Genomic DNA, 25,515 nt, shown 5'->3' on the forward strand with positions numbered 1-25,515 from the left:
GGGGAAGTAAATAGACTCTGTCAGAAGAGACAACAGAGATTAAACAACCCGGGGAAGTAAATAGACTCTGTCAGAAGAGACAACAGAGATTAAACAAACCGGGGAAGTAAATAGACTTTGTCAGAAGAGACAACAGAGATTAAACAAACCGGGATGTAAATAGACTCTGTCAGTAGAGACAACAGAGATTAAACAACCCGGGGAAGTAAATAGACTCTGTCAGAAGAGACAACAGAGATTAAACAACCCGGGCAGTAAATAGACTCTGTCAGTAGAGACAACAGAGATTAAACAACCCGGGGAAGTAAATAGACTCTGTCAGTAGAGACAACAGAGATTAAACAACCCGGGGAAGTAAATAGACTCTGTCAGAAGAGACAACAGAGATTAAACAAACCGGGAAGTAAATAGACTCTGTCAGAAGAGACAACAGAGATTAAACAACCCGGGAAGTAAATAGACTCTGTCAGAAGAGACAACAGAGATTAAACAAACCGGGAAATAAATAGACTCTGTTAGAAGAGACAACAGAGATTAAACAAACCGGGAAGTAAATAGACTTTGTTAGAAGAGACAACAGAGATTAAACAACCCGGGGAAGTAAATAGACTCTGTCAGTAGAGACAACAGAGATTAAACAACCCGGTAGTTAAATAGACTCTGTCAGAAGAGACAACAGAGATTAAACAAACCGGGAAGTAAATAGACTCTGTCAGTAGAGACAACAGAGATTAAACAACCCGGGGAAGTAAATAGACTCTGTCAGAAGAGACAACAGAGATTAAACAACCCGGTAGTTAAATAGACTCTGTCAGAAGAGACAACAGAGATTAAACAAACCGGGAAGTAAATAGACTCTGTCAGTAGAGACAACAGAGATTAAACAACCCGGGGAAGTAAATAGACTCTGTCAGAAGAGACAACAGAGATTAAACAAACCGGGAAGTAAATAGACTCTGTTAGAAGAGACAACAGAGATTAAACAAACCGGGAAGTAAATAGACTTTGTTAGAAGAGACAACAGAGATTAAACAACCCGGGGAAGTAAATAGACTCTGTCAGTAGAGACAACAGAGATTAAACAACCCGGTAGTTAAATAGACTCTGTCAGAAGAGACAACAGAGACTAAACAAACCGGGAAGTAAATAGACTCTGTCAGAAGAGACAACAGAGATTAAACAACCCGGGAAGTAAATAGACTCTGTCAGAAGAGACAACAGAGATTAAACAAATCGGGGAAGTAAATAGACTCTGTCAGTAGAGACAACAGAGATTAAACAAACCAGGAAGTAAATAGACTCTGTCAGAAGAGACAACAGAGATTAAACAAACCAGGAAGTAAATAGACTCTGTCAGAAGAGACAACAGAGATTAAACAACCCGGGGAAGTAAATAGACTCTGTCAGTAGAGACAACAGAGATTAAACAACCCGGTAGGTAAATAGACTCTGTCAGAAGAGACAACAGAGATTAAACAACCCGGTAGGTAAATAGACTCTGTCAGAAGAGACAACAGAGATTAAACAAACCGGGAAGTAAATAGACTCTGTCAGAAGAGACAACAGAGATTAAACAAACCGGGAAGTAAGTAGACTCTGTTAGAAGAGACAACAGAGATTAAACAAACCGGGAAGTAAATAGACTTTGTTAGAAGAGACAACAGAGATTAAACAACCCGGGGAAGTAAATAGACTCTGTCAGTAGAGACAACAGAGATTAAACAACCCGGTAGTTAAATAGACTCTGTCAGAAGAGACAACAGAGATTAAACAAACCGGGAAGTAAATAGACTCTGTCAGTAGAGACAACAGAGATTAAACAACCCGGGGAAGTAAATAGACTCTGTCAGAAGAGACAACAGAGATTAAACAAACCGGGAAGTAAATAGACTCTGTTAGAAGAGACAACAGAGATTAAACAAACCGGGAAGTAAATAGACTTTATTAGAAGAGACAACAGAGATTAAACAACCCGGGGAAGTAAATAGACTCTGTCAGTAGAGACAACAGAGATTAAACAACCCGGTAGTTAAATAGACTCTGTCAGAAGAGACAACAGAGATTAAACAAACCGGGAAGTAAATAGACTCTGTCAGAAGAGACAACAGAGATTAAACAACCCGGGAAGTAAATAGACTCTGTCAGAAGAGACAACAGAGATTAAACAAATCGGGGAAGTAAATAGACTCTGTCAGTAGAGACAACAGAGATTAAACAAACCAGGAAGTAAATAGACTCTGTCAGAAGAGACAACAGAGATTAAACAAACCAGGAAGTAAATAGACTCTGTCAGAAGAGACAACAGAGATTAAACAACCCGGGGAAGTAAATAGACTCTGTCAGTAGAGACAACAGAGATTAAACAACCCGGTAAGTAAATAGACTCTGTCAGAAGAGACAACAGAGATTAAACAACCCGGTAGGTAAATAGACTCTGTCAGAAGAGACAACAGAGATTAAACAAACCGGGAAGTAAATAGACTCTGTCAGAAGAGACAACAGAGATTAAACAACCCGGGAAGTAAATAGACTCTGTCAGAAGAGACAACAGAGATTAAACAAACCGGGGAAGTAAATAGACTATGTCAGTAGAGACAACAGAGATTAAACAAACCAGGAAGTAAATAGACTCTGTCAGAAGAGACAACAGAGATTAAACAACCCGGGAAGTAAATAGACTCTGTCAGAAGAGACAACAGAGATTAAACAACCCGGGGAAGTAAATAGACTCTGTCAGTAGAGACAACAGAGATTAAACAACCCGGGAAGTAAATAGACTCTGTCAGTAGAGACAACAGAGATTAAACAACCCGGGAAGTAAATAGACTCTGTCAGTAGAGACAACAGAGATTAAACAACCCGGGAAGTAAATAGACTCTGTCAGAAGAGACAACAGAGATTAAACAAACCGGGAAGTAAATAGACTCTGTCAGAAGAGACAACAGAGATTAAACAAACCGGGAAGTAAATAGACTCTGTCAGTAGAGACAACAGAGATTAAACAAACCGGTAGGTAAATAGACTCTGTCAGTAGAGACAACAGAGATTAAACAACCCGGTAGGTAAATAGACTCTGTCAGTAGAGCCAACAGAGATTAAACAACCCGGGAAGTAAATAGACTCTGTCAGAAGAGACAACAGAGATTAAACAACCCGGGGAAGTAAATAGGTTTGATCTGATCCGATTGGCTTCTTTCCAGATCATAGGAAATCCACCATGGCTCAACACCTCGCCAATGTCACAGAAAGGAGCCATAGCTCTCCAGTTGATAGGCTATACTTTGCCAACGACTGATCTTTGACCTTTGCTGAAACAACTTGGGACCCAAAATAGCCTTCCCCATAACATTTTACACTTTTGTCATTTAGCAGACGCTCTTATCCAGAGCTACTTACTGTAGTGAGTGCATACATTTTCGTACGAAAATATGTCTACGGGTTGAACAGTTAAAATAAACTCAATGTTTGCTTATTTAATTGAACATGCTATTGTTGATAGATAGTACCCTTGTCTTGATTCTGATTGGTAAAAATTATTCTGAGGGAAATAAAGGGTTACACCCTCTATTGACGTCAGAAGTATGAAGGAGAAACTGACTCCGCCACTCTCTACAGCACAGGCACGACTGTCGTTGCCGCGGCCTGACTAGACAACCCCAGCGACAGAGGAGGTGTAGGCTATGCGTGAACCTCTGTCTGCTCTTCATACACACCGGCGGAAATTACTATCTGTTGAAAAGTTGAATGGGTGACTATAGGGTTCCAGCGCTTTCCATAGTAGCCTCTATAGCAGTGACGCGCGCGGTCTGGGATAAGAATGACTTCAACATCGGAAGGGAGACGAAATATCCTACATACCTTGTTGGATTAACAACATAATAGACTAAACTTGCAACAGGACAGTCGGGCAGGTAGGCTACGTGATTTGCATAGCTACATTCAGATTGCATTTTTAGGCATGTGCGGTTGTGAGCAACGTTGTCCTGAGGCCAGTCTCATTTCCTCTCCAGTTCAGTAGGCAGTTCCTAATGTACCCTAGCCTACAGTTTTTAAGGAAGTAGGTACCTGTAGGTAGGCCATATGACTTTTCATAAAACTACATGAACACCAGTTATTTTCTATTACACGTGACATGTCTGTTCTATTCACGAGGGGGTTAAGTAGAGTCAAATGATAGCCCGCTATCCTTTACGCAACGATGGGCTGGCTACTTGGTATCAACTTTCCAGACGGTGACATTGTATCCAGAGGTTTAAGCAGATTGTCTAATTGTCTGTTACTCAGGGCAGGTTCCAGGCATACGCGGTCGCTTAAGGCCCCGGCAGCTACCGGTCCCAATTTTTGTTTAGGAACTCAGTTTGTGTCTCAACATACTAATGCGTATTTTTTGGGAGGGAAGAATAGTATAATACACCAGGTGCCATTTCGAAATGCAGCAGCAGTTTTTCTCTTGTTATGTCAGGCACTGACAGCCACTCAGTTAGCCATGTCAGCAAATCATTTTTAGATTGGTAGTTAGTCTAGCCAGCTATTGAAACTTGTAGTAATGAATACCAACCGGGCACACAGGGCACGTGCCCAGAGGCTACTACAATCTATATTAGATTGGTAGTAGCAAAAACATCAAGGCTAAATGCATTCACTATTCTCTGTATAGGCTAACCCATAATTAAACCCGTGAGCTTCATTTTCTAGGAAATTGGTAACCTTTTGAGGAGGGAAAGGCCTTCACTACATGGCAATTCCATTGGCCTGTGAATGCCACAACATATGTGGTTGATAGGCTATTCAGCAGGCCCCTTCACAAAGTAGCTGGCAGACAGCCCAATTTGTCGCCACGCTGTCGAGCCCAAATTGGTAGCAATGTCCTCTGCGCAAGGGCGCATTGGAGACCCACGAGAAACGAGCCTCTCCCGCTCAAATCAGTTGGTTCGGATTTCCAATTACAGCCAATACCATATAGAGCTAACAATGAATCTCCCTTCTCATCCTCCTCCTAGCCTCCCTCATTTGCAAGACATCTCCCACTGCAGAAGGGGTGGTTTGCACTGAGCAAAAATAAAGTCTAATTTATCTGTACCCTGGGGAGGCATCGACCATGCTTCCTGTGACTGAGGAGGTATTGGTGGGCTGGGTTATTGTTATAAAGGACCGGTAACCACGACTCCCCGCCACACATTTACCTCCATCAATCTGCATCCCCATGAGAATAGGACACACGCACACACCAACCCACTCTCGCTCACCCTTCATCTCTGCAGGAGACTGAAAACTTTCCAGGCTGACTGGCTGTCTGTCATGAAGAAGCGAGCTAATGAGGTGTTGGAGCCGGATGAGCCTCTGTGCTGCTGTGAGTTTGTGGACCGTCAGGGGGAGCGGAGCCATGTGGCAGCCTGCTGCTGTGACTGTGAGGACCTGGACGATGCCTGTGACAGGTGAGGGAGTGGCTTACCCATCTACGGCCAGTTACCTTCACACTCTTAGCTAAATATTCTTCATCCAGTTTGGATGAACATCAGAAAGTCACATCAGAAAGTAAATGTCTGCTTCTCTTCCTCAGATGGCTGAAGAAAGAGCCCCAGAAGGCAGATTCACTGTCCCGTCTGGTTACCATGGTGAGCGACCGCCTCCGTGTTCCCTGGTTCTGGGGCGGAGCTCGGCGTGTTGATCTATCGGTGCTGCCCCCGCTGCTCCTACTTCCTGTCCTCCTACACATCGCAGCCCTTCACTTCCTGTTGGGCATGGTGGTTCTGACCGCTCTACCGGTCCTGGTTCTATGGTACTACTACGTCACCCACCGTAAGAAGGGCCGGAATCTGTTCTTCCTCAGCCTGGCCCTGTTCTCCCTGGGCTACATGTACTACCTCTTCCTCACCGAGGTCTTCCCCAGGGGGGGCGTAGGGCTAACCCAGCTGGGTACAGTGACCCTGGGGGTGGCCCTCACTCTGGCCTCACTCATCCACACCAAGAGAGAGCCCGGCTACGTACGGCCTCACACGGCCGACGTCCACAGCACGGTGACCTATCACAGCTCACCTCCGGACAGAGACCCTGCCCACACTGGCCTCAACGGGGTCGGGCAGGAAGTGGTGCTAGCCAATCGGGGGAGTGGGTCGGAGCAGCAGGGCCAAGGGGTGGAGCAGAGGGAGAGTGGGCGGAGCAGGAAGTGGTGCTCTCTGTGCAGGGTGGTGCGGCCCCCCAGGGCGGGACACTGCAGGATCTGTGGTGTCTGTGTCCTGAGGCTGGACCACCACTGTGTCTGGTGGGTCCTCTTAACACCTCTGTCTGTCTGGAAAAGAGGCCCTTCTCTATAATTTAGTACACATGCCATGTCTAAGCAGTGTCATGCCAGGCCTAAGAAGCAATGTTTAAGCAATTATCAGTGACATTATCTTGCCTCTGTGTCATCAGCCATAGGCTTGTGTTTCTGAGTCACACTGATCTGTAATGCACAAAATCGTGCAAAAAATATATATAATTCAATCACTCGTTCAGATGTGTGTGTGGAGTAATCATGGGTTCCAAAGTAAATATTACATTATAGTCGTTACGCAGCAGATGCTCTCATCCAAATTACAAATCAGAGCTATACTGTGTGTTTGTGTGTGTGGTTTAAATGCATGGTCTCAGTACTGTGTCTGTGTGTCGTGTCCGTCATGTCGCCACTGTGGCAGGATAAACAGTTGTGTGGGCCAGGCCAATCACCGCAGCTTCCTGTCGACACTCCTCCTCTTCCTGTTGACCTCTCTGTATGGTATCAGTCTGGTGCTGCGCAGCGTGTGTCCCCAACAGAACCTGCTCAGCGCCCTGCTCTACTGCCCAGGTGTCTACAATCAGTACAGGTAACAGGGATGCACAGGACACACCCATTCCTAGACACAAACTACCTTTGCGCCTATTGACGATAGTATCTTCTGACCGGGGAGATTTGTTAAGAGCCCCGACGGTTGCTCTAAACATTAAGACTCATCGCTTGCGGTACTGTTTTGGAAACATATCAGTGGTTTAAAAAAAAAAAAAAAAAAAAAAAAGGTAAATTACTTCACAACTTTTGTAGGGTTCGGGTTAGTGTTCCCACACGGCCATATCTCCATGTTACTGAGCTTGTTTACGGAGGACAGACGGAAGACATAGCTGCCACCTGTGCTAATCAGCTATCTAGTGTGCTCCAAACACCTGTGTGTAAGCTGGGGAGGAAGTGTAGTTCCTCAGCTGGAGGCACACAGTGTATAGATCTGTTTAAAACTGCTACAGTAATTGTATATCTTTTTATTTGAAAGATTCTTTCTCGCTGACATGAAAGATAAGGGGCATATGTTTCAAACTGTTTAGAAAGCAGTGATTATTGGTGTTTTCTAAACGTTATAAAACAGCGTAGGAATTGTAGTTTACATGGAGCCAAATGTGGGCGAATGTAATGGCTGAAAACCCTACATACAGTGAAGATAGGTTTTTGAGCGCTAACACACAATGCACACAATCGTGTCCAGAATCACCAACAAACTAACATGGTCCTAGCCCACCAAGACAGTCGTGAAGAGGCCACGACAAAACCTATTCCACTTCAGGAGACTGAAAAGATTTGGCATGGGTCCTCAGATCCTCAAAAGGTTTGAGAGCATCCTGACAGGTTGCATCACTGCCTGGTATGGCAACTGCTTGGCCTCTGACCGCAAGGCACTACAAAGGGTAGTGTGTACGGCCCAGTACATCACTGGGGCCAAGCTTCCTGCCATCCAGGACCTCTATACCAGGCGGTGTCAGAGGAAGGCCCTAAAAATTGTCAAACTCCAGCCACCCTAGTCATAGACTAAGTTTAGGTCCAAGAGGCTTCTAAACAGCTTCTACCCCCAAGCCATAAGACTCCTGAACATCTAATCAAATGGCTACCCAGACTATTTGCATTGCCCCCCTTCCCTCTTTTACATTGCTGCTACTCTCTGTTTCTTATCTATGTATAGTCGCTTTAATAACTCTACCTGCATGTACATATTACCTCGACTAACCGGTGCCCCCGCACATTGACTCTGTACCGGTACACCCTGTATATAGTCTCACTATTGTTATTTTACTGCTGCTCTTTAATTATTTGTGACTCATTTCTTTTTTTTCTCTTTTCTTTCTTAAAACTGCATTGTTGGTTAAGGGCTTATAAGTAAGCATTTCACTGTAAGGTTGTATTTGGCATATGAGACAAATACAATTTGATTTGATTTGCAGTATATGATGCACACACACACACACACACATGATTAGCTCACTCACACACACTATTAGGCATTAGAGGCTAAAATGAGCCTGTGAAATGAGGCGGTGTAGATCAATAGTGTCCTAAAATACCCACTGGCACACAGCCAAATGGCTTCCTGGTCATTCTAGAAGGGAACAAGTTATTTTTAATTGCATCAAATCAGTCTTTTCTTTATCTGGGACATTTAAAGCTGTGATGTTTTGAAATAGCCAGGTATTTATAGGGGTAATGTAGGTTAATAAACATTTCTTTAAGAGATTACATCTTCGTATCTCCCCCAACCAGGCCTACTTCTTTATCAACCACTGACCCAGGTTTACAGAGCAGTTACTGTGTGTGGCTCTGCCGGGTTTATTGTGTAAGAGTGAATGTGTGTGGATGCTGATGTGTGTGTAGATTCGTTCCATGTCATTTCAACAAGCCATGACACCCACCATCTCAGATTTTTCTGAAATAATTTCTGTAGTTAGAAACAGATAAGATTAGCATTCCTGAAACTTTATTTAGTTAAATATAATTAGACCTCTGAGAAATTAAGCTAATTGATTGCACCCAAATTGGCTATTTTAATTTATAGGATTCATATCATATTCAATGAAAATATTACCTAATATCTGATTTTGACCTAACTTTTTTGTTTAAACAATGAGTAAGACATGAGGAATCCAAATAAATTGTCCAAAGCAACCCACGGACCCCCCCACCAATTCCACTCCAAGGAAAAAACTGTTCAGAAAAATCAGTTCTCTATATGTACTATATTTATTTAATATCATATACATTAAAATGGCCAATCTGGTTGCAATCAATTAGCTTAATTTCTTAAAATGAAATTATATTTCAATAAAATAATATTCCAGGAATGGTAATCTTATCTAACAACCAAAACTATTTCAGAACAAATTTGAGATGGTGGGTGTTGAAATCCTTTCTTGTGCTTTTTGAGGTGAAACGACCCTGTAGTGTAACTGTATAGTATTGTCCACTATTCAGCGCTGTAACAAATGGTCTCTTTCTCAGCTTTGTGTGTGGCAGATCTATAGAAATAACATTGGTGTTATCAATAGGGTGTAAGCTCCCCTTAGCCCATTGTTAACACATATCTGATTCCCAAAAATAAGGGGTGTGGGCTAGTGGCTAGGGATTGTTTTCAGGAATATATGAGTAATATTGGTGGCTAAAGTGTGTGTGTGTGTTCCAGCTCGGCACTGTGTTTCACCTGTGCGTGGTACAGCAGCATAGTGACCGGTGGCCTGCTGCACCTGCTGGTCCTGCAGCTCATCAACGTCAGCTACAACGTGACGGAGCGAGAGGTGCGCACCGCCCTCCGAGACAAGACCGCCCGCAGCCGCTACTGGGGCCTTGTCGTCGACACAGGAGTCTACTCGCATGGTTTCCGTGGCAACTGGGCAGAGTTCCTGACAATGGGAGAAGGCCTGCACACACCCTCACCCAGTCTCACTGACTTGGTGTAGCTGAGCTGCTCATCGTCATTACACCTTTAGAAGTGACTGATCAATTGGACGATCCAGGTAGAAGTTGCCCACAGAAACAGATCTAGGATAATTTTACCCTCATACCACAGGAGGCTGCTAAGGGGAGGACGGCTCATAATAATGGCTGTAACGGCGCAAATGGAATGGCATCAAATACGTGGAAACCATGTGTTTGGTGTATTTGATACAATTCCACTAATGCTGCTCCATCCATTACCACGAGCCCGTCCTCTTCAATTAAGGTGCCACCAACCTCCTGTGCCTCAAAGAATCCTGACTTGAATCGTTAGGGGGAAGAACACAAAACAGACCTTGGATCAGTGTCTAGGGGTAACTTCACCCTCAGTGATATGGGCTAGAGTTGAAGGATGCATCTGCTGTACTGTCTTTCACCAACAGATGGCAGCATATCTCCACCTCAGACTGTTCTGACTGCCATCACCTTCTCTCCCCAGTTGTCCCAAATATATATATATACACTAGATGACTGACAGGAGGCACTGTATTGAAGCACCTCCATCTTGGCACTGCCCCACTGTTGTAAAAAACATTTTGGAAACTATAGAAATGCATTTACCAAATGTCAACATTAGTTTTTACAACGTTTATTCTGTTACAGACACCTTAATGCAGCATTTCCCAAACTCTGTTATCAGGAACCCAACGTGTGCATGTTTTAGTTTTTGCCCTAACATTACACAGCTGATTCAAATGATCAAAGCTTGATGATTAGTGGAGTATTTGAATCAGCTGGGTAATGCTAGGGTAAAAACCAAAACATGCACACCCCTTAGGATCCCGAGGACCAAGTTTTGGAAACCCTGCTAATAAATTACACTGAACAAAAACATAAACGCAACATGTAAAGTGTTGGTCCCATGGTTCATGAGCTGAAATAAAAAATCCCAGACATTTTCCAAACTCACAAAAAGCATATTTCTCTCAAATTTTGTGCAGATTTTTATACATCCCTATTTAGCATTTCTCCTTTGACAATATAATCCATCCACCTGACAGGTGTGGTATATCAAGACACTGATTAAACAGCATGATCATTACACAGGTGCACCTTGTGCTGGGGACAATAAAAGACCACTTTAAAATCTGCAGTTTTGTCACACAACACAATGCGACAGATGTTTTGAGGGAGTGTGCAATTGTTATGCTGACTGCAGGAATGTCCACCAGTGCTGTGCCAAGAGAACTGTTCATTTCTCTACCATAAGCTGCCTCCGTCGTCTTAGAGAATTTGGCTGAGCTAAATTATTAATTTTTTAAAAGTACTAATGTTACTGTGACTAAGTACAAAACAAATCCTAAATACACATAATTTTGTTCCTGAAACATTTAAATGAAATACTGTAGAATTCCATTCATTTCTATGGAGGACTGCTGCCACTGGGCAGGGCCAATATGGCTGACCGGTGTTTTCAAAGTCTCTCATTGGTGAATACATAGCAACAGCAATCCAGTGTTTATACTGTATAAATCATTGGTATCGCCACATCCGTGCCACGGTGAAACGTACACTCATGTAGATCTGAAAAATGTAATGGTGAAACTTGCTAGCCAACCAAAAAAACAAGTCAGGAAAATCCTTGTCCTGCAAAGAACCATTATTTTTATAGTTGAAAAAATAGATTTAGCAAGCAGTAGGTATTTATAATTACATGTGGAATGGAGCTTTATCATTGATGAAGGACCTTAAATTATTCTGCAATAATTTATTCGAAAAACACAATTTCCATAATTTGTCGCAATAAAGTTTGAAAAAATAAAAATCTACTCCTGTCGAACGAATTAAAGTGTTGTCGATGTTTAGAACATTTGTCCTATACTGTATCTGCCGTTTCCATTAGGCTACACACGTTTTTTGGCGACATTGGTTTTTCCCCCAAATAAACCTGTAAATGGGAACCCTGCCTACAGTGATCAGTTCTGTTGTGAAGTAGCGCCCAAGTCAATACCCTGTCCCTTAGCTAAACCATTTCCTACAACTACAATAACACAACCACGTATGGTACCGTGACTGACAGCCCCAATCTCATCTCCACCTTTCATTTTTTTAAATCTCTGCTTGACCTTGTCTTCCATTATTGGGTTGCAATTACTCCATGCATCTTTCATCCCTCCATCGATCGTTCTAACATTAATTCTCTCACCTTCCTCATTTTGTATCCCCTGCTGCGCCCTGTTTTCCCTTTATAAGCATGTGTTCGACCACAGTGAGCCCAAAGAAGATGTGTGCTTTTCTGTAGACAACTGTCTACAAAGCCTCCCCTTTGTGAATGAAGTCAAGAAACTGGTGGACAAGCTGAAGCACCTTCCTGCTGAGGATTCGATCTACACCAGTGGGCCAGCAACCTTCCAGCAGTCATCGAACACCTACTTCCAGAGTCCAGGTCGGAGAGCAGTGAGCTGTGATTAACCCAGGATGGCGTGGAACCCCAAGAGCGCACCCTTGGATTACAATGGCAATGTCTGTCTGACACTCTTGGAAATAAGCACGGTCACATGGAGAAAGTTGAACCCACCATGCGCAACATATATTGGATCCTTGCCAGCCAATATGATCCACTTGGCTTCCTCGTCCCATACACCACACGGTCCAAGGTTGTGGTTCAGAGGCTCTGGGATAAGAAAAGAGGGTGGGATGACCCAGACCTACCTGGGGTCATCCTACTCACCTGAAGATCTTCTCCAAGTGTGGCTTATTTGGGAGAACGAATTTCCAGTTGTCTCAGGTCACACTGCCAAGGTGTTACGTCTGCCCCGACATGGATCTCCAGCACAAGAAGTGTTCATGTCTTCAGTGATGCCTCAGAATGTGCGTGCATTGCCGTTGCGTACCTCCGTACTGAAGACGGCAAGAACAAGAGTGGCCCCAAAACGACAACAGTCGATGCCAAGTCTCGAGCTCTGCGCTGCACTCACCGGTGCCCAGCTGGCCATGGTCATCAGAAAATAACTCACCCTGGAAATCCATGAGGTCACGTACTGGTCAGATTCTACAACAGTCTTAACCTGGCTCCAGTCAGACTCTTGCAGGTACAAAGTATTTGTAGGCAGTGGTCTCTCCTTGATGTAGCCCAGTTCAACACTTTCCATGAGCTGGTGGAAGCTACAGTGCAGTTGCTACACAGGGCGGCCAGTAGTGCCGACAGCCCTTCAGCCGACTATTTCAAACTTCCCAGAAGACCTCTCCCTACTAGAGGCAAGCAAGCCAATCCCTCCGAGCAGCCGTCTGGTGACACTGGCCCCGGAGAATGACAACGACACCGGACTGTTTTGTGTTGGTCGCCTTCGGAGGTGGTTCTGGACTCAGGTCATCCCCTCACCAGGTTTGCTGATCAAGAAATATGATGAGCAGCTGAGGCCCAGAGAGGGTGTTTGCTGAGTTACATCGAAGGTTCTGGATTCTGAGAGGGAGGGCAGCCAATCGCCATTTTCAGTTTGGCTGCACCGAATGCAGGAAGTGGCGAGGCCAGCCAGATGTGCCTAGGATGGTTGACCTGCCTCCAGCCCGACTGTCTCCACAAGCCCACATTCTATTCTACAGGCGTGGACTGCTTTGGACCGTATATCATCAAGAAATGAAAACAGATGGGGCATCATCTTTAAGTGCATGACCATCTGAGCTGTACATGTGGATCTACTGACAAACATGGATTCTGATTCGTTCCTAATGGCGTTGACGCTTCATCGCTCAAACAGGAAAGCCCTTTAAGATTCTGTCTGACCGGAGAACAAATTTCAAGGGAGGGTAGCGAGAGCTACAGGAGGCCTTCATGACTCTCCACTCACAGCTCCAGGAACAGTTAGCCAGTCAGAAGATTCACATCGCCTTCAACTCACGAAGTGCACCACACTTTGGAGGATGCTGGGAGAGGGAGATCAGATCCATCAAGACTGCCCTGCAAACCACCCTTGGTGCGCAGACCATCTCCGATTAGGTGCTGAGGACTGTCCTAATCGAAATAGAAGGGATCTTGAACTCCAAGCCCGTGGGATATGTATCGTCGGACATCGCGGATACGGATCCAATCACTCCTAAAGTCGCAAAAGATGGAGACAGCCAGGTTCTAGCCAACCATTTCTGGAACTGCTTCACATGGAACTACTTACCTGCACTTCAAGGCCGCCATAAGTGGCACAGGGATAAGGAAGACCTTGTAGATGGGACCGTTGTGATGATGGTGGATGATCAGTCTCCTAGGGCAAGCTGGCAAGTTGGAACTGTCAAGTCAGTTATCAGACAGGAAAGTGAGGACAGCAGAGATCCAAGTCAACGACAGAACCTATGTCAGGCCTGTTGCTCGACTCATCCAGCTGCCCCCCCATTCCTCAAGAAGCTACTGACCCTTAGTTGGCTTGTCAGTTGAAGCAAATATGTACAACACATTTGGAGGCGGCTGTAAAAACGGCCAGCTCAACTCCTTTCCAAGACCCCAACTTTCTTTTGGTTTGTCTATTGGAATAAGGTCACACCAATCATAATTATTAGCCAATCAGCAGCCTTTCCCCCCGTAATTTAGCATAATACCCTTTCCTGCTTTTTCTCTCCTGCTAGTTCTACCTTGGAAGAAATTGCTTTTCTTTCTGATGTTTATTGTGCGTGCAGCTAAATGTAAGTGCCAAAAAATCCTGATGTCGTGTTGTTTGGAGCTAAATAGTGTCTGTTGTAAATACAGTTGAAGTCGGAAGTTTACATCCACTTAGAATCATTAAAACTTGTTTTTCAACAACTCCACCAATTTCTTGTTAACAAACTATAGTTTTGGCAAGTCGGTTAGGACATCTACTTTGTGCATGACACAAGTCATTTTTCCAACAATTGTTTACAGACAGATTATTTCAGTTATAGTTCATGGTATCACAATTCCAGTGGGTCAGAAGTTTACATACACTAAGTTGACTGTGCCTTTAAACAGCTTGGAAAATTCCAGAAAATTATGTCATGGCTTTAGAAGCTTCTGATAAATTATGTCAATTAGCCTGAGTCAATTGGAGGTGTACCTGTGGATGTAATTCAAGGCCTAAATTCAAACTCAGTGCCTCTAATTTCCAAACGCCTGAAGGTACCACGTTCATCTGTACAAACAATAGTACGCAATTATAAACACCATGGGACCAAGCAGCCATCATACCGCTCAGAAAGGAGACGCGTTCTGTCTCTTAGAGATGAACGTACTTTGGTGCGAAAAGTACAAATCAATCCCAGAACAACAGCAAAGAATCTTGTGAAGATGCTGGAGGAAACATGTACAAAAGTATCTATATCCACAGTAAAACGAGTCCTATATCGATGTAACCTGAAAGGCCGCTCAGCAAGGAAGAAGCCACTGCTCCAAAACCGCCATAAAAAAAGCCAGACTACGGTTTGCCACTGCACATGGGGAAAAAGATCGTGCTTTTTGGAGAAATGTCCTCTGGTCTGATGAAACAAAAATAGAACTGGTTTGCCATAATGACCATCGTTAAGTTTGGAGGAAAAAGGGGGAGGCTTGCAAGCTGAAGAACACTATCCCAACCGTGAAGCATGGGGGTTTCAGCATCATGTTGTGGGGGTACATTGCTGCAGGAGGGACTCGTGCACTTCACAAAATAGATGGCATCATGAGGGAAGAAAATTATGTGGATATATTGAAGCAACATCTCAAGACAGCAGGAAGTTAAAGCTTGGTCGCAAATGGGACTTCCAAATGGACAATGACCACAAGCATACTTCCAAAGTTGTGGCAAAATGGCTTAAGGCCATAAAGTCAAGGTATTGGAGTGGCCATCACAAAGCCCTGACCTCAACCCTATAGAACATTTGTGGGCAGAACTGAAAAAGCGTGTGCGAGCAAGGAGACCTACAAACCTGACTCAGTTACACCAGATCTGTCAGGAGGAATGGGCTAAAATTCACTCAACTTATTGTGGGAAGCTTGTGGATGGCTACCCAAAACGTTTGACCCAAGTTAAACAATTTCAAGACAATACTACCAAATACTAATTGAGTGTATGTAAACTTCTGACCCACTGGGAATGTGATGGAAGAAATAAAAGCTGAAATAAATAATTCTCAACTATTATTCTGACATTTCACATTCTTAAAATAAAGTGGTGATCCTAACTGACCTAAGACAAGGAATTCTTACTAGGATTAAATGTCAGGAATTGTGAAAAACTGAGTTTAAACGTATTTGGGTAAGGTGTATGTAAACTTCCGACTTCAACTGCATGTACCATTTTTGTTAAACTTGCTAGCTAGCTCGTGTACTCCCGCAGGTGTTAGCATTAGCATCGTCATACTGAATGCATTACTATTTAGCAATTAGCATTTGTCTGTGGCACTAAGCTATTTTCGGTTGTAGATCGCTTATTGTTTTATAATGTGTAGATATTTCGACATTGCTCTATTGTCCTTTGTGCATCTAGCATGTGTTTGGGTCCACACAGCCTGTTTAGTTGTTGACATGGAAATATGCATTTTTTCTCCATACTGTGCAATAGCCTAAGTTCTCCTTTCATTACAGAACCACAATTAGTATCAGAGAGAGTGGTGTTGTATGTGGAGCTTAATTAAACCCTTGAACTGGAACTACTGCTTTCTCGTGGTCCGAAGGACACGCTGTCGCCACCGGCCTAAAATCCAGCACCTCTAAGTTTAACCCTTTTTATTGGTCCTTCGAATTCATAAACAACCCATATTTTTCAATAGTGCACAATGTAAAAACATAATATTCCACAAATGACAGGTAATGTATCAACATTTTTGCTTTTTATAATAAACAGTCTTTTAAAGGGTAATTAGTTTCTAGGGCACAGCATGTGCTTCAAAACTGGCTAGAATTCATAGAGGCTTTATCTCAATCCATTAAAACATCTGCTTCTCTGGTGCTCCTAAATGTTGTTGTGCTACCCTGGTTGTAGTGCCTTTCTTTGCCGGGAGTGAAAGCAAACAAACCACTTGACCCCAAAAAACCTAGGCCCCAGCCATGATGTTCCTTTCAACACTGATTAACACTCCTGTAGAAAGGAACAGCTGTTGTCAATAGATGTTCTTCTTATGTGTAACTGCTTGGTGAGCTTCAGAAATAGGCCATGGGTTTGTATTAAACAGCATCATGTTGATACATCTCCGTAGACTGAGGCTGGTCAGGATCATTAGTGTTGATACGTCTCTGTAGACTGAGGCTGGTCAGGATCATTAGTGTTGATACGTCTCTGTAGACTGAGGCTGGTCAGGATCATTAGTGTTGATACGTCTCTGTAGACTGAGGCTGGTCAGGATCATTAGTGTTGATACGTCTAAGTAGACTGAGGCTGGTCAGGATCATTAGTGTTGATACGTCTCTGTAGACTGAGGCTGGTCAGGATCATTAGTGTTGTTGCATTAAGTGAATAAATCAACAAAAACAACAAACACAAACCACAGTGCAACTCGCTTATGGTGATATGCTTTTTTATCCTTATTGATGCCTTCAAGCTTCTGTCAAATTACATCAAACTGTGACTTCAATGATACACAAAATAAAACAAATTCAATAACCTGAACATACGCTTCAGTTTTTAACGAGTCATTGGTGTTACAAAAGTTTTCCAAACGGTCTTCATTAAAAGTTATATCCAGCTTTCTCTGGCCATTAAGGATGACAAACAGCCTGTGTGTGTACTTGTTACACCAGCAACAAGCCACTTTTATTGGCTCCCATCTGCTGGATTATCGTGTATTGAAGTATTCCGTCTGTCTGCCTGTGTGTGTCCTGTGAGTCACAGCAGGGCTTGTCCCCATTGAAAGTTCAGAGGAGAGGAGCGGAAGTCAGGTAGGACCTCTGCCACTCTGCGTCTCAGCTTCTCCCTCCTGGTTTCCCTCTCTCTCTCCTCACGCAGCCACCCTGGATACTGTCTCCAGGCCTGGAAACAACTCCGCACCGCCCGCCTGGGACGGACGAGAGGAACACACACACGACAGTGAGGGAACAGGGAAGCAGACAGAACTTAGAAGAAGCCCTTAAAACAACCAGAAGTTATACAGTAACAAAGTGAGCTAGTACATATGGAGCATGTCTGCATCTTATACGGCAGGGGTAAAGGCTGAGACGGGGGTAAGGGCTGAGACGGGGGTAAGGGCTGAGACGGGGGTAAGGGCTGAGACGGGGGTAAGGGCTGAGACGGGGGTAAGGGCTGAGACGGGGGTAAGGGCTGAGACGGGGGTAAGGGCTGAGACGGGGGTAAAGGCTGAGACGGGGGTAAAGGCTGAGACGGGGGTAAAGGCTGAGACGGGGGTAAAGGCTGAGACGGGCGTAAGGGCTGAGACGGGCGTAAGGGCTGAGACGGGCGTAAGGGCTGAGACGGGCGTAAGGGCTGAGACGGGCGTAAGGGCTGAGACGGGCGTAAGGGCTGAGACGGGCGTAAGGGCTGAGACGGGCGTAAGGCTTCTAGGACAAGTAGAATGCTTCTAGGACAGGTAGAATGCTTCTAGGACAGGTGTTATTGGTAAAGGAGGTAAGGCCCAGGTAAACACACTCACCTATCACTGTGTCCCTGAGCCTGCTGCTCCCGGTCAAACTCCACCATCCTCTCCTGGGTCACGTGATCTAGTAACGCAATCAGAGCCCTCCTCAGAGTGTGCATGCGCCAGAACCGGTCGGCCCGCCCCTCTAGAACCATGCGGTGGTCCTTCAGCTGAGACAGAACAGGTCAAACAGAATGAGTCAGGTTTGGATACAGTACACATCATGGACAGACTGTCCATCTTATTGCGCCAAATATACAAAAGACTATCCACCGCAACACTATTAAACTGTAATCAGTATTCAAATGTTTTGTGTGTTGGGAAAAAGACAGTGGTCATTTCTATGAGTTTCTACTTGTGCATGTGAGAGTTTGTGTTTGTGTGTAGGTGTTCATGCCCTAACCCTTTTCCAGTTGCCCAAGCTCCTCCGTAGCAGGATGTGTTGATGCAGTTGTTTGGCAGAGACCCGTTTCTGAGCCAGGGACTCGCCTGTTACCTGCTGCCAGGACAGGATGCACCGTTTCAGGAGAGACTGCCTGTGATGAGCCCTGGCCAGCTGGAGGGGAATTAAAATAATACTGTGTACTCATCCACACCTATTCACATGTGTCAGGTAACACACAATGGCATGGTATAAAGGGATAAGGCGTCTCCTCGCCATTGAGGCTTACAAGTGGTGAAAATCTATTTAAGCAATAAGGCCAGAGGAGGTGTGGTATATGGCCAATATATCAAGGCTAAGGTGTTCTAGGATACAGCCCTTAGCCGTGGTATATTGGCCATATAACACAAACCCCCGAGGTGCCTTATTGCTATTATAAACTGGCTACCAGCATAATTAGGGCAGTAAAACTAAATGTTTTGTCATACCCCTGGTATACGGTCTGATATACCACGGCTGTCAGCTAAACAGCATTCAGGGCTCGAACCACCCAGTATATAATATAAATTTGACCCTAGATGCTATACTGCATTCTTTTCAACCTCATGGTCTTTAAAGAAGTTAGGACGTTGACCACTAGTAAATAAAGATAGTTGTCAAGGAATGCTGTTGGGAGTCAAGGTATGCTGTTGGGAGTCAAGGAATGCTGTTGGGAGTCAAGGAATGCCGTTGGGAGTCAAGGTATGCCGTTGGGAGTCAAGGTATGCCGTTGGGAGTCAAGGTATGCCGTTGGGAGTCAAGGTATGCCGTTGGGAGTCAAGGTATGCCGTTGGGAGTCAAGGTATGCCGTTGGGAGTCAAGGTATGCCGTTGGGAGTCAAGGTATGCCGTTGGGAGTCAAGGTAAACCAGTAGCAGAATAGAACATGAGATATTGAAGCTGTTCAGTTGCTTAAGGTTGCATACAGTAGATTGGAACATGCTGCTGAGATGCCACACAATCTATTTTCACGTCTACTTCACTTCCCTGTCCATCAATAATCTGTCCAATCTGGTCCTCTCCTGCAACCCCTCTCATCACACTCTCTCTCTTCCTGTAGCCCTCTACTTTAGCCTTTCACTTCCTCTAGCCTATCACATCCTCTCTCTCCTCCTCTAGCCTTTCACTTCCTCTCTCCAGCCTCTAGTCTCTCTCCTCATTTAGCCTCGCTCTCTCTCTAGCCTCTCACTTCCTCTCCTCCTCTAGCCTCTCACTTCCTCTCTCCTCCTCTAGCCTCTCTCTTCCTCTAGCCTCTCACTTCCTCTCTCCTCCTCTAGCCTCTCACTTCCTCGCTCCTCCTCTAGCCTCTCACTTCCTATAGCCTCTCACTTCCTATAGCCTCTCACTTCCTATAGCCTCTCACTTCCTCTCCCCCCTTCTGCCTCACTTGCTCTAGCCTCTCACTTCCTCTAGCCCCTCACTTCTTCTACTCCAGCCTCACTTCCTCTCTCCTCTTCTAGCCTCTCATTTCCCTCTCCTCCTCTAGCCTCTCTCTCTCCCCCTTCAGACTCACCTCCCCTAGCCTCTCACTTCCTCTCTGCCTCAATTCCTCTCCTCTAGCCTCTCACTTCCTCTCCTCCTCTCTCCCTCTCCTCTAGCCTCTCACTTCCTCTCTCCTCCTCTAGCCTCTCACTTCCTCTCTGCCTCACTTCCTCTCCTCTAGCCTCTCACTTCCTCTCCTCCTCTCTCCCTCTCCCCTAGCCTCTCACTTCCTCTCTGCCTCACTTCCTCTCCTCTAGCCTCTCACTTCCTCTCCTCCTCTCTCCCTCTCCTCTAGCCTCTCACTTCCTCTCTCCTCCTCTAGCCTCTCACTTCCTCTCTGCCTCACTTCCTCTCCTCTAGCCTCTCACTTCCTCTCCTCCTCTCTCCCTCTCCTCTAGCCTCTCACTTCCTCTCTCCTCCTCTAGCCTCTCACTTCCTCTCTGCCTCTCCTCTAGCATCTCACTTCCTCTAGCCTCTCACTTCCTCTCTGCCTCTCCTCTAGCCTCTCACTTCCTCTCTGCCTCTCCTCTAGCATCTCACTTCCTCTCTCCTCCTCTAGCCTCTCACTTCCTCTCTCCTCCTCTAGCCTCTCACTTCCTCTCTCCTCCTCTAGCCTCTCACTTCATCTCTCCTCCTCTAGCCTCTCTTTCTCTAGCATCGTTCCATCTCTCTGCCAGTACAATTTGTCCCGCGGGTTCTAACAGACAGGTGGTCAAGCAGGTGCTCATACCAACAGCATCCTGTAAACATCATTACAGCTCTGACCGTGATGTCTGGGATTAGGGTGTGTGTCTAGGTGTTTGTGTGCTCGGTTTACGCTTTAGATACAGAGTGTGTGTGTGTGTGTCATATTTCCATTGGGAATTATGAGGGTGTTGGTTGGTAACTGAGTAAGATGACACCTTAAAACATGTAGTTGTTTGAGGGAAAGAGTATTTTCCTTCTGTCTGTGTATTTGAGTGTAGCTGTGAATAAATTAGTTCTGCTGTGTATGATTGGCTGTGTGACTCTACAGGAGAGAGTGTGAGTGTTGACAGTCTCTCTGTGCAGACTCTGATTGGCCAAGGCTGATGGCGCTGGTGATTACCTGAGTGTTGGCTTGGCTCATGGCGACTCTGCGTTTCCATGGCGCCAGGCCTCGCCGTAGTAACAGAGTTTTATGGTAGTGTTGCTGGGCCTGGGTCTGGAGCTGCTGCTCTCGCTCAAACCTCCTCTGGTTCCCCTGCTCCCTCTGAATACATACACATAGTTATAGACACACACAACTTGTATTTATTATTTTAATCTATAGCTATTGTTTTATGTTTGGACTTCAGCAGTTCTAAGATCAGAGCTAGGAGCCACATTTCAAAAGCTTCTCCCGTCTAAATGAGATCTGACCACCATGCCTTGACAGTGCGATGTAAGGAGAACATTATCACCCACGGCATTGAACAACCATTGCATCATTGCTTTGAACAGCTGCCATCAAAACATCACTTGTACAGATGTAAGAGAGTCTATTTTGTGAAATTCCAACTGCAATAAGCCTGGACAGGAAAGAATGGACAATGTGTATACGGTATGTATATTACATATATAATTCTGTTTTGTATAGGTGTTGATGACATCTATTTTTCTGTATGGTCCCTGTGATGGAAATCTGGGTCCGTGGGTATCAAGTGTCAGAGTAGGAGGGGTGATCTAGGATCAGCTTCCCCCTGTCCATGTAATCATATTAACTGATCCCATGTCAGCACTCCTACTCTAAAATGCTTAATACATATGGCCCCTGAAGTCCTAAATATACACTCTTAGTGAACTGACAGATTTTCTTTCAAATATGAAATGAAAGTTGTCCCCAGGACAGTTTTCCTGTAAACATTGCATCACCTCTCTCTCTTGTCTCTTCTCCTCCCTTCTCCTTTCAGCTGCTCTACGTTTCTGTTCCTCCTCCTCCCTCTGCCTCTCCTCCTCTGCTGCTTTCAGCTGGGCCTGAGAAAATAAAAAAGTTTCTTGATTTAATGTCTGCACACTATCACACTTCCCCAAACTCGCTTCATTCTGCAAACACATTTTAATTGTACCCAATAACTCCATACAAAGTTGAATAGCCTCTCTAATTCCCCCGTCTGAAGACCTATACATCTTTTTGAACACCAAACTATTCCACATCCCCCACTGGCCTAAACACTCCATTCCTCACTATTCTCTCCTCTTCCTTCTTTGTCTTCAGCTCCTCCACCTCCCTCCTGTGCTCCGCTCGCTGACGAGCACGTTCCTCCATGGCTATTGAAGGGGGAGTGAGAACGAGGAAGGGAGATAAACAGAAAAAAAACTGGTAAAGGCTAGGTACTTACATTTTGGTGTTGTTCTGTGTCAAAATAGAATGTTCTAAAGTATTGTGTGTGCGTTTGTCAGTATGTATCTGTGTGTATCCGCAGGCCCTCTCCACCTTTCTCAAATCCCCCCTTCCTATTCCTCCCACGTAGAGGACATTTTAGCCAAACATAGTTTAATTGAGTGAAACTGTATTCCTCCATGTACGCTACCGTAGCTATGGCTCTGTACAACTACGGCTCTGTAGGGGAGAGTGGGGTAAGTTGAGCCATTTTTTACATTCAGCATCACTCTGTCAAGGGAAATATAGTATCTACATATTTCAGGACGTTGTGTATCCCTGGAAATAATCTGAATTCATGTCAACTTACCCCGTACTGGATGAAATATTACCAGTACCTTTTTAAAACCATGTCTATCTTTATTTCCCAAACACAATTCAACAGTGAATCACTTTTTTGTCTTGTAATAATTGAAAGCATTTTTTAACACAGGCTTTTAACACCTAACAAACACTTTGAACTTAAAAAAAACACTTTTAACATATGCCAGGCCCTGATGTTACCTCATATTCCAGCGATAATGCCTTCAATTTTCTCATCTTGCCATTGGCTCAAGTTACCCCAAGGCAAACAGTTTTACTATATTAGCCCACACAGCTACAATGATGCATTTTCATGCTAGGTTTAGGACCCAATATTGAAGCTCATAGAGACCCCAACTGATGTATAGAACAATCTTAAAATGATCTACTTTGGTTTAGATACAAGCATCATGAAACCTCTAACACAATACATTCATTTGACTTGGTGAAAATCAGTTTTTTGTACTTAACTTGCTTAGCACTTTTTCCATGTGGTTTCTTCCAGACTATATGATATAGTTGGTGAATGTTTTAATTGTGGTATGATTTTCGAGAAACAAGGGTGGCTCAACTTACCCCACTCTCCCCTACAATCGACTCACAGCAATGAAATTCATTTTATACTCTTTTCTATTATACTTCATAACAAGACCATTGTGAGATCAACCATCTGGAATGGATGTCTATGTGTGTGTGGTTTAGCTCGTGGAGGTGAATGTGTTGACTGACCCATGACAGTGGGATGACAACATGGCAGACGGACGGCTAGTTTCCTGGAGGCCGAGGAGCAGCCATCGTTCCCCTGAGAGACACTCCCAGCCCTGGAACACAGAACATCACATCCATTTTTACCCCTTTCCCCCCCCCAATTTCATGGTATCCAATTGGTAGTTACAGTCTTGTCTCGTCGCTGCAACTCCCGTACGAACTTGTGAGAGGCGAAGGTCGAGAGTCCCCCAAAACACAACCCAACCAAGCCCCACTGCTTCATGACATTGTGTCACTTAACCCGGAAGCCAGTCACACCAATGTGTCGGAGGAAACACTGTACACCTGGCAACCGTGTCAGCGTGCACTGCGCCCGGCCCGCCACAGGAGTTGCTAATGCACGATGGGACAAGCACATCCCTCCCCTAACCCGGATGACAATGGGCCAATACCCATGGGTCTCACAGTTGCGGTCGGCTGCGAAAGAGCCTGGACTCGAACCCAGAATCTCTAGTGGCACAGCTAGCCAGTCCCTCCAGGACTCTGCGATTCTGCGATCGCATAATTCAATGCAAAAATCAACCAATCAGCGCATATTATGCAAGAGCTCGCAATTTTGACCAATTCCCACACTTTTAGGGCATAAAAAGGTCCAATCAAAAGCGGGTTCGTAATTTTGACCAAATACTGCACTGTTACCGTGGAAAATGGACCAATCCAACCACACGTCAACAAAGTTTTTTCCCCTGGCCTGTCAGCGTATTCACGTGCGAAGATGATGGCTGATTGTTGATCGCTGAAAGGCAGTACAATGAACAGAAATCAATCTCATTTGCCATCAAAAAACAGCTAACGACCGTGCGAAACAATTTCCAAATGTTTTTGGAAACAAGAGGAAGTCGACAATCAAATCAGCAAAACATATGAGAATGTCAGAACAGTTCCCACAGCAGCGGCAGATCACCATGACTGAAGTGGTAGCAGGGAAGACTGGCAAGCGCTGAAAGAATCAAGGTGAGTGGCGTTTTACTCCGCTAACCTTGGCTTTAGTATGGTGGTCGGCCCTCTGCTCTCCCCAGTCTGTCTATGGAGAGCGATGCTCAAAGCACTGAGTGCAATTTGTCAGCATTGCCGTTTTAAACTCTGTAAAACTTAATACAGATCACGAAAGTGCAATCTTTATGGATTTTTTAGAAATGGAATAATAATCAACCACAACTCTATTTTTACGTGTTCTTTATCTCCCTTACGACCTTTCAGAAAAAATCACATCAAGAATCGAAGACAACTTATTAGAAAGAAATATCGATCCTTAAATTGAAAGTGATTGATCAGCTTTGAATCTATTTGTTATTTTTAAGAGATAGAGAGTAGGAATGGGAGGTGCATCTCTGTTGATAGCAAGCCCCAAGCTTGATGGAGAGGAGAGGTTCGTGTGAGTGAATGTGAGTGGATTATGACAGAGCTGTTTGTTCAGGGAAATAAACAAAATTGAGCACTTTAGATGTTTAATTGTTTTTGTATTATGTATTCTGCTTAAAATCATCCTAAAACTGAGCACATATGACTTATTGCTTTATATGAAATTAACGTGAAAAAAACATTGCAAAATGTGTCACAGAATTTCAGAAAAGCTGCCGCAAAAGTCAAGCATTTGGCCACAGAAATCACACAAAAATGAAACGAAATCCTGGAGGGACTGGCTAGCACTGCGATGCAGTGCCTTAGACCACTGTGCCACTCGGGAGGCCCAGCAGAAACACACATCATTAGATATTCACTCTCTAATATAGATCTACTCAATTCCCAACTTCCCAGACTGACTTGTTTTTGTTTGAAGGGAGAGTACAAGAAGAGGATATCTCAGTAGTGATAAACGGATCAACTTCTAATGAGTGAATCCTTCAGCAGACATATTGTCACACCTGGAATAATATGCAGGGAGAAGAACCCTTTTATTATCATAGTACAT

The 25,515-nt window shown here is 44.5% G+C and overlaps 2 protein-coding genes across 3 annotated transcripts in view; one reads left to right on the forward strand and one right to left on the reverse strand.

Annotated features, from left to right (window-relative positions):
- Positions 1-3,578: 3,578 nt before the first annotated feature.
- zdhhc23b (zinc finger DHHC-type palmitoyltransferase 23b) lies at positions 3,579-16,482 on the forward strand. 2 transcript variants are annotated; one of them, XM_055881969.1, is made up of 5 exons: positions 3,579-3,911; positions 5,262-5,435; positions 5,561-6,262; positions 6,675-6,842; positions 9,453-16,482. In XM_055881969.1, exons 2-5 carry the CDS (start codon positions 5,299-5,301, stop codon positions 9,724-9,726), a joined length of 1,281 nt encoding a protein of 426 aa, XP_055737944.1. In that variant the 5' UTR covers positions 3,579-3,911; positions 5,262-5,298; the 3' UTR covers positions 9,727-16,482. The 2 variants fall into 2 exon arrangements, with proteins under 2 accessions (XP_055737944.1, XP_055737945.1); XM_055881970.1 differs by having other exon boundaries at positions 6,684-6,842.
- A 698-nt stretch (positions 16,483-17,180) lies between these two features.
- ccdc191 (coiled-coil domain containing 191) overlaps positions 17,181-25,515 on the reverse strand; it is a 29,467-nt gene continuing 21,132 nt past the window's right edge. The window contains exons 12-18 of the mRNA XM_055881967.1: positions 23,565-23,656; positions 22,338-22,420; positions 22,025-22,126; positions 21,240-21,383; positions 18,654-18,806; positions 18,266-18,420; positions 17,181-17,674 (exon numbers count right to left, since the gene is read on the reverse strand). Coding sequence (XP_055737942.1) covers positions 17,506-17,674; positions 18,266-18,420; positions 18,654-18,806; positions 21,240-21,383; positions 22,025-22,126; positions 22,338-22,420; positions 23,565-23,656 — 898 coding nt within the window. The 3' untranslated portion in view covers positions 17,181-17,505. The remainder of the gene's footprint in view (positions 17,675-18,265; positions 18,421-18,653; positions 18,807-21,239; positions 21,384-22,024; positions 22,127-22,337; positions 22,421-23,564; positions 23,657-25,515) is intronic.

This window comes from Salvelinus fontinalis, chromosome 25, assembly GCF_029448725.1.
Source record: "Salvelinus fontinalis isolate EN_2023a chromosome 25, ASM2944872v1, whole genome shotgun sequence".
Classification (NCBI taxonomy): Eukaryota; Metazoa; Chordata; class Actinopteri; order Salmoniformes; family Salmonidae; genus Salvelinus; species Salvelinus fontinalis.

Bases quoted from the DNA above. Each gene is read 5' to 3' on its own strand.
- zdhhc23b (XM_055881969.1), top strand. From the start codon at position 5,299: ATGAAGAAGCGAGCTAATGAGGTGTTGGAGCCGGATGAGCCTCTGTGC. The intron at 5,436-5,560 runs GTGAGGGAGTGG...TCTCTTCCTCAG, and splicing joins CTGGACGATGCCTGTGACAG to ATGGCTGAAGAAAGAGCCCC. The intron at 6,843-9,452 runs GTAACAGGGATG...TGTGTGTTCCAG, and splicing joins GGTGTCTACAATCAGTACAG to CTCGGCACTGTGTTTCACCT.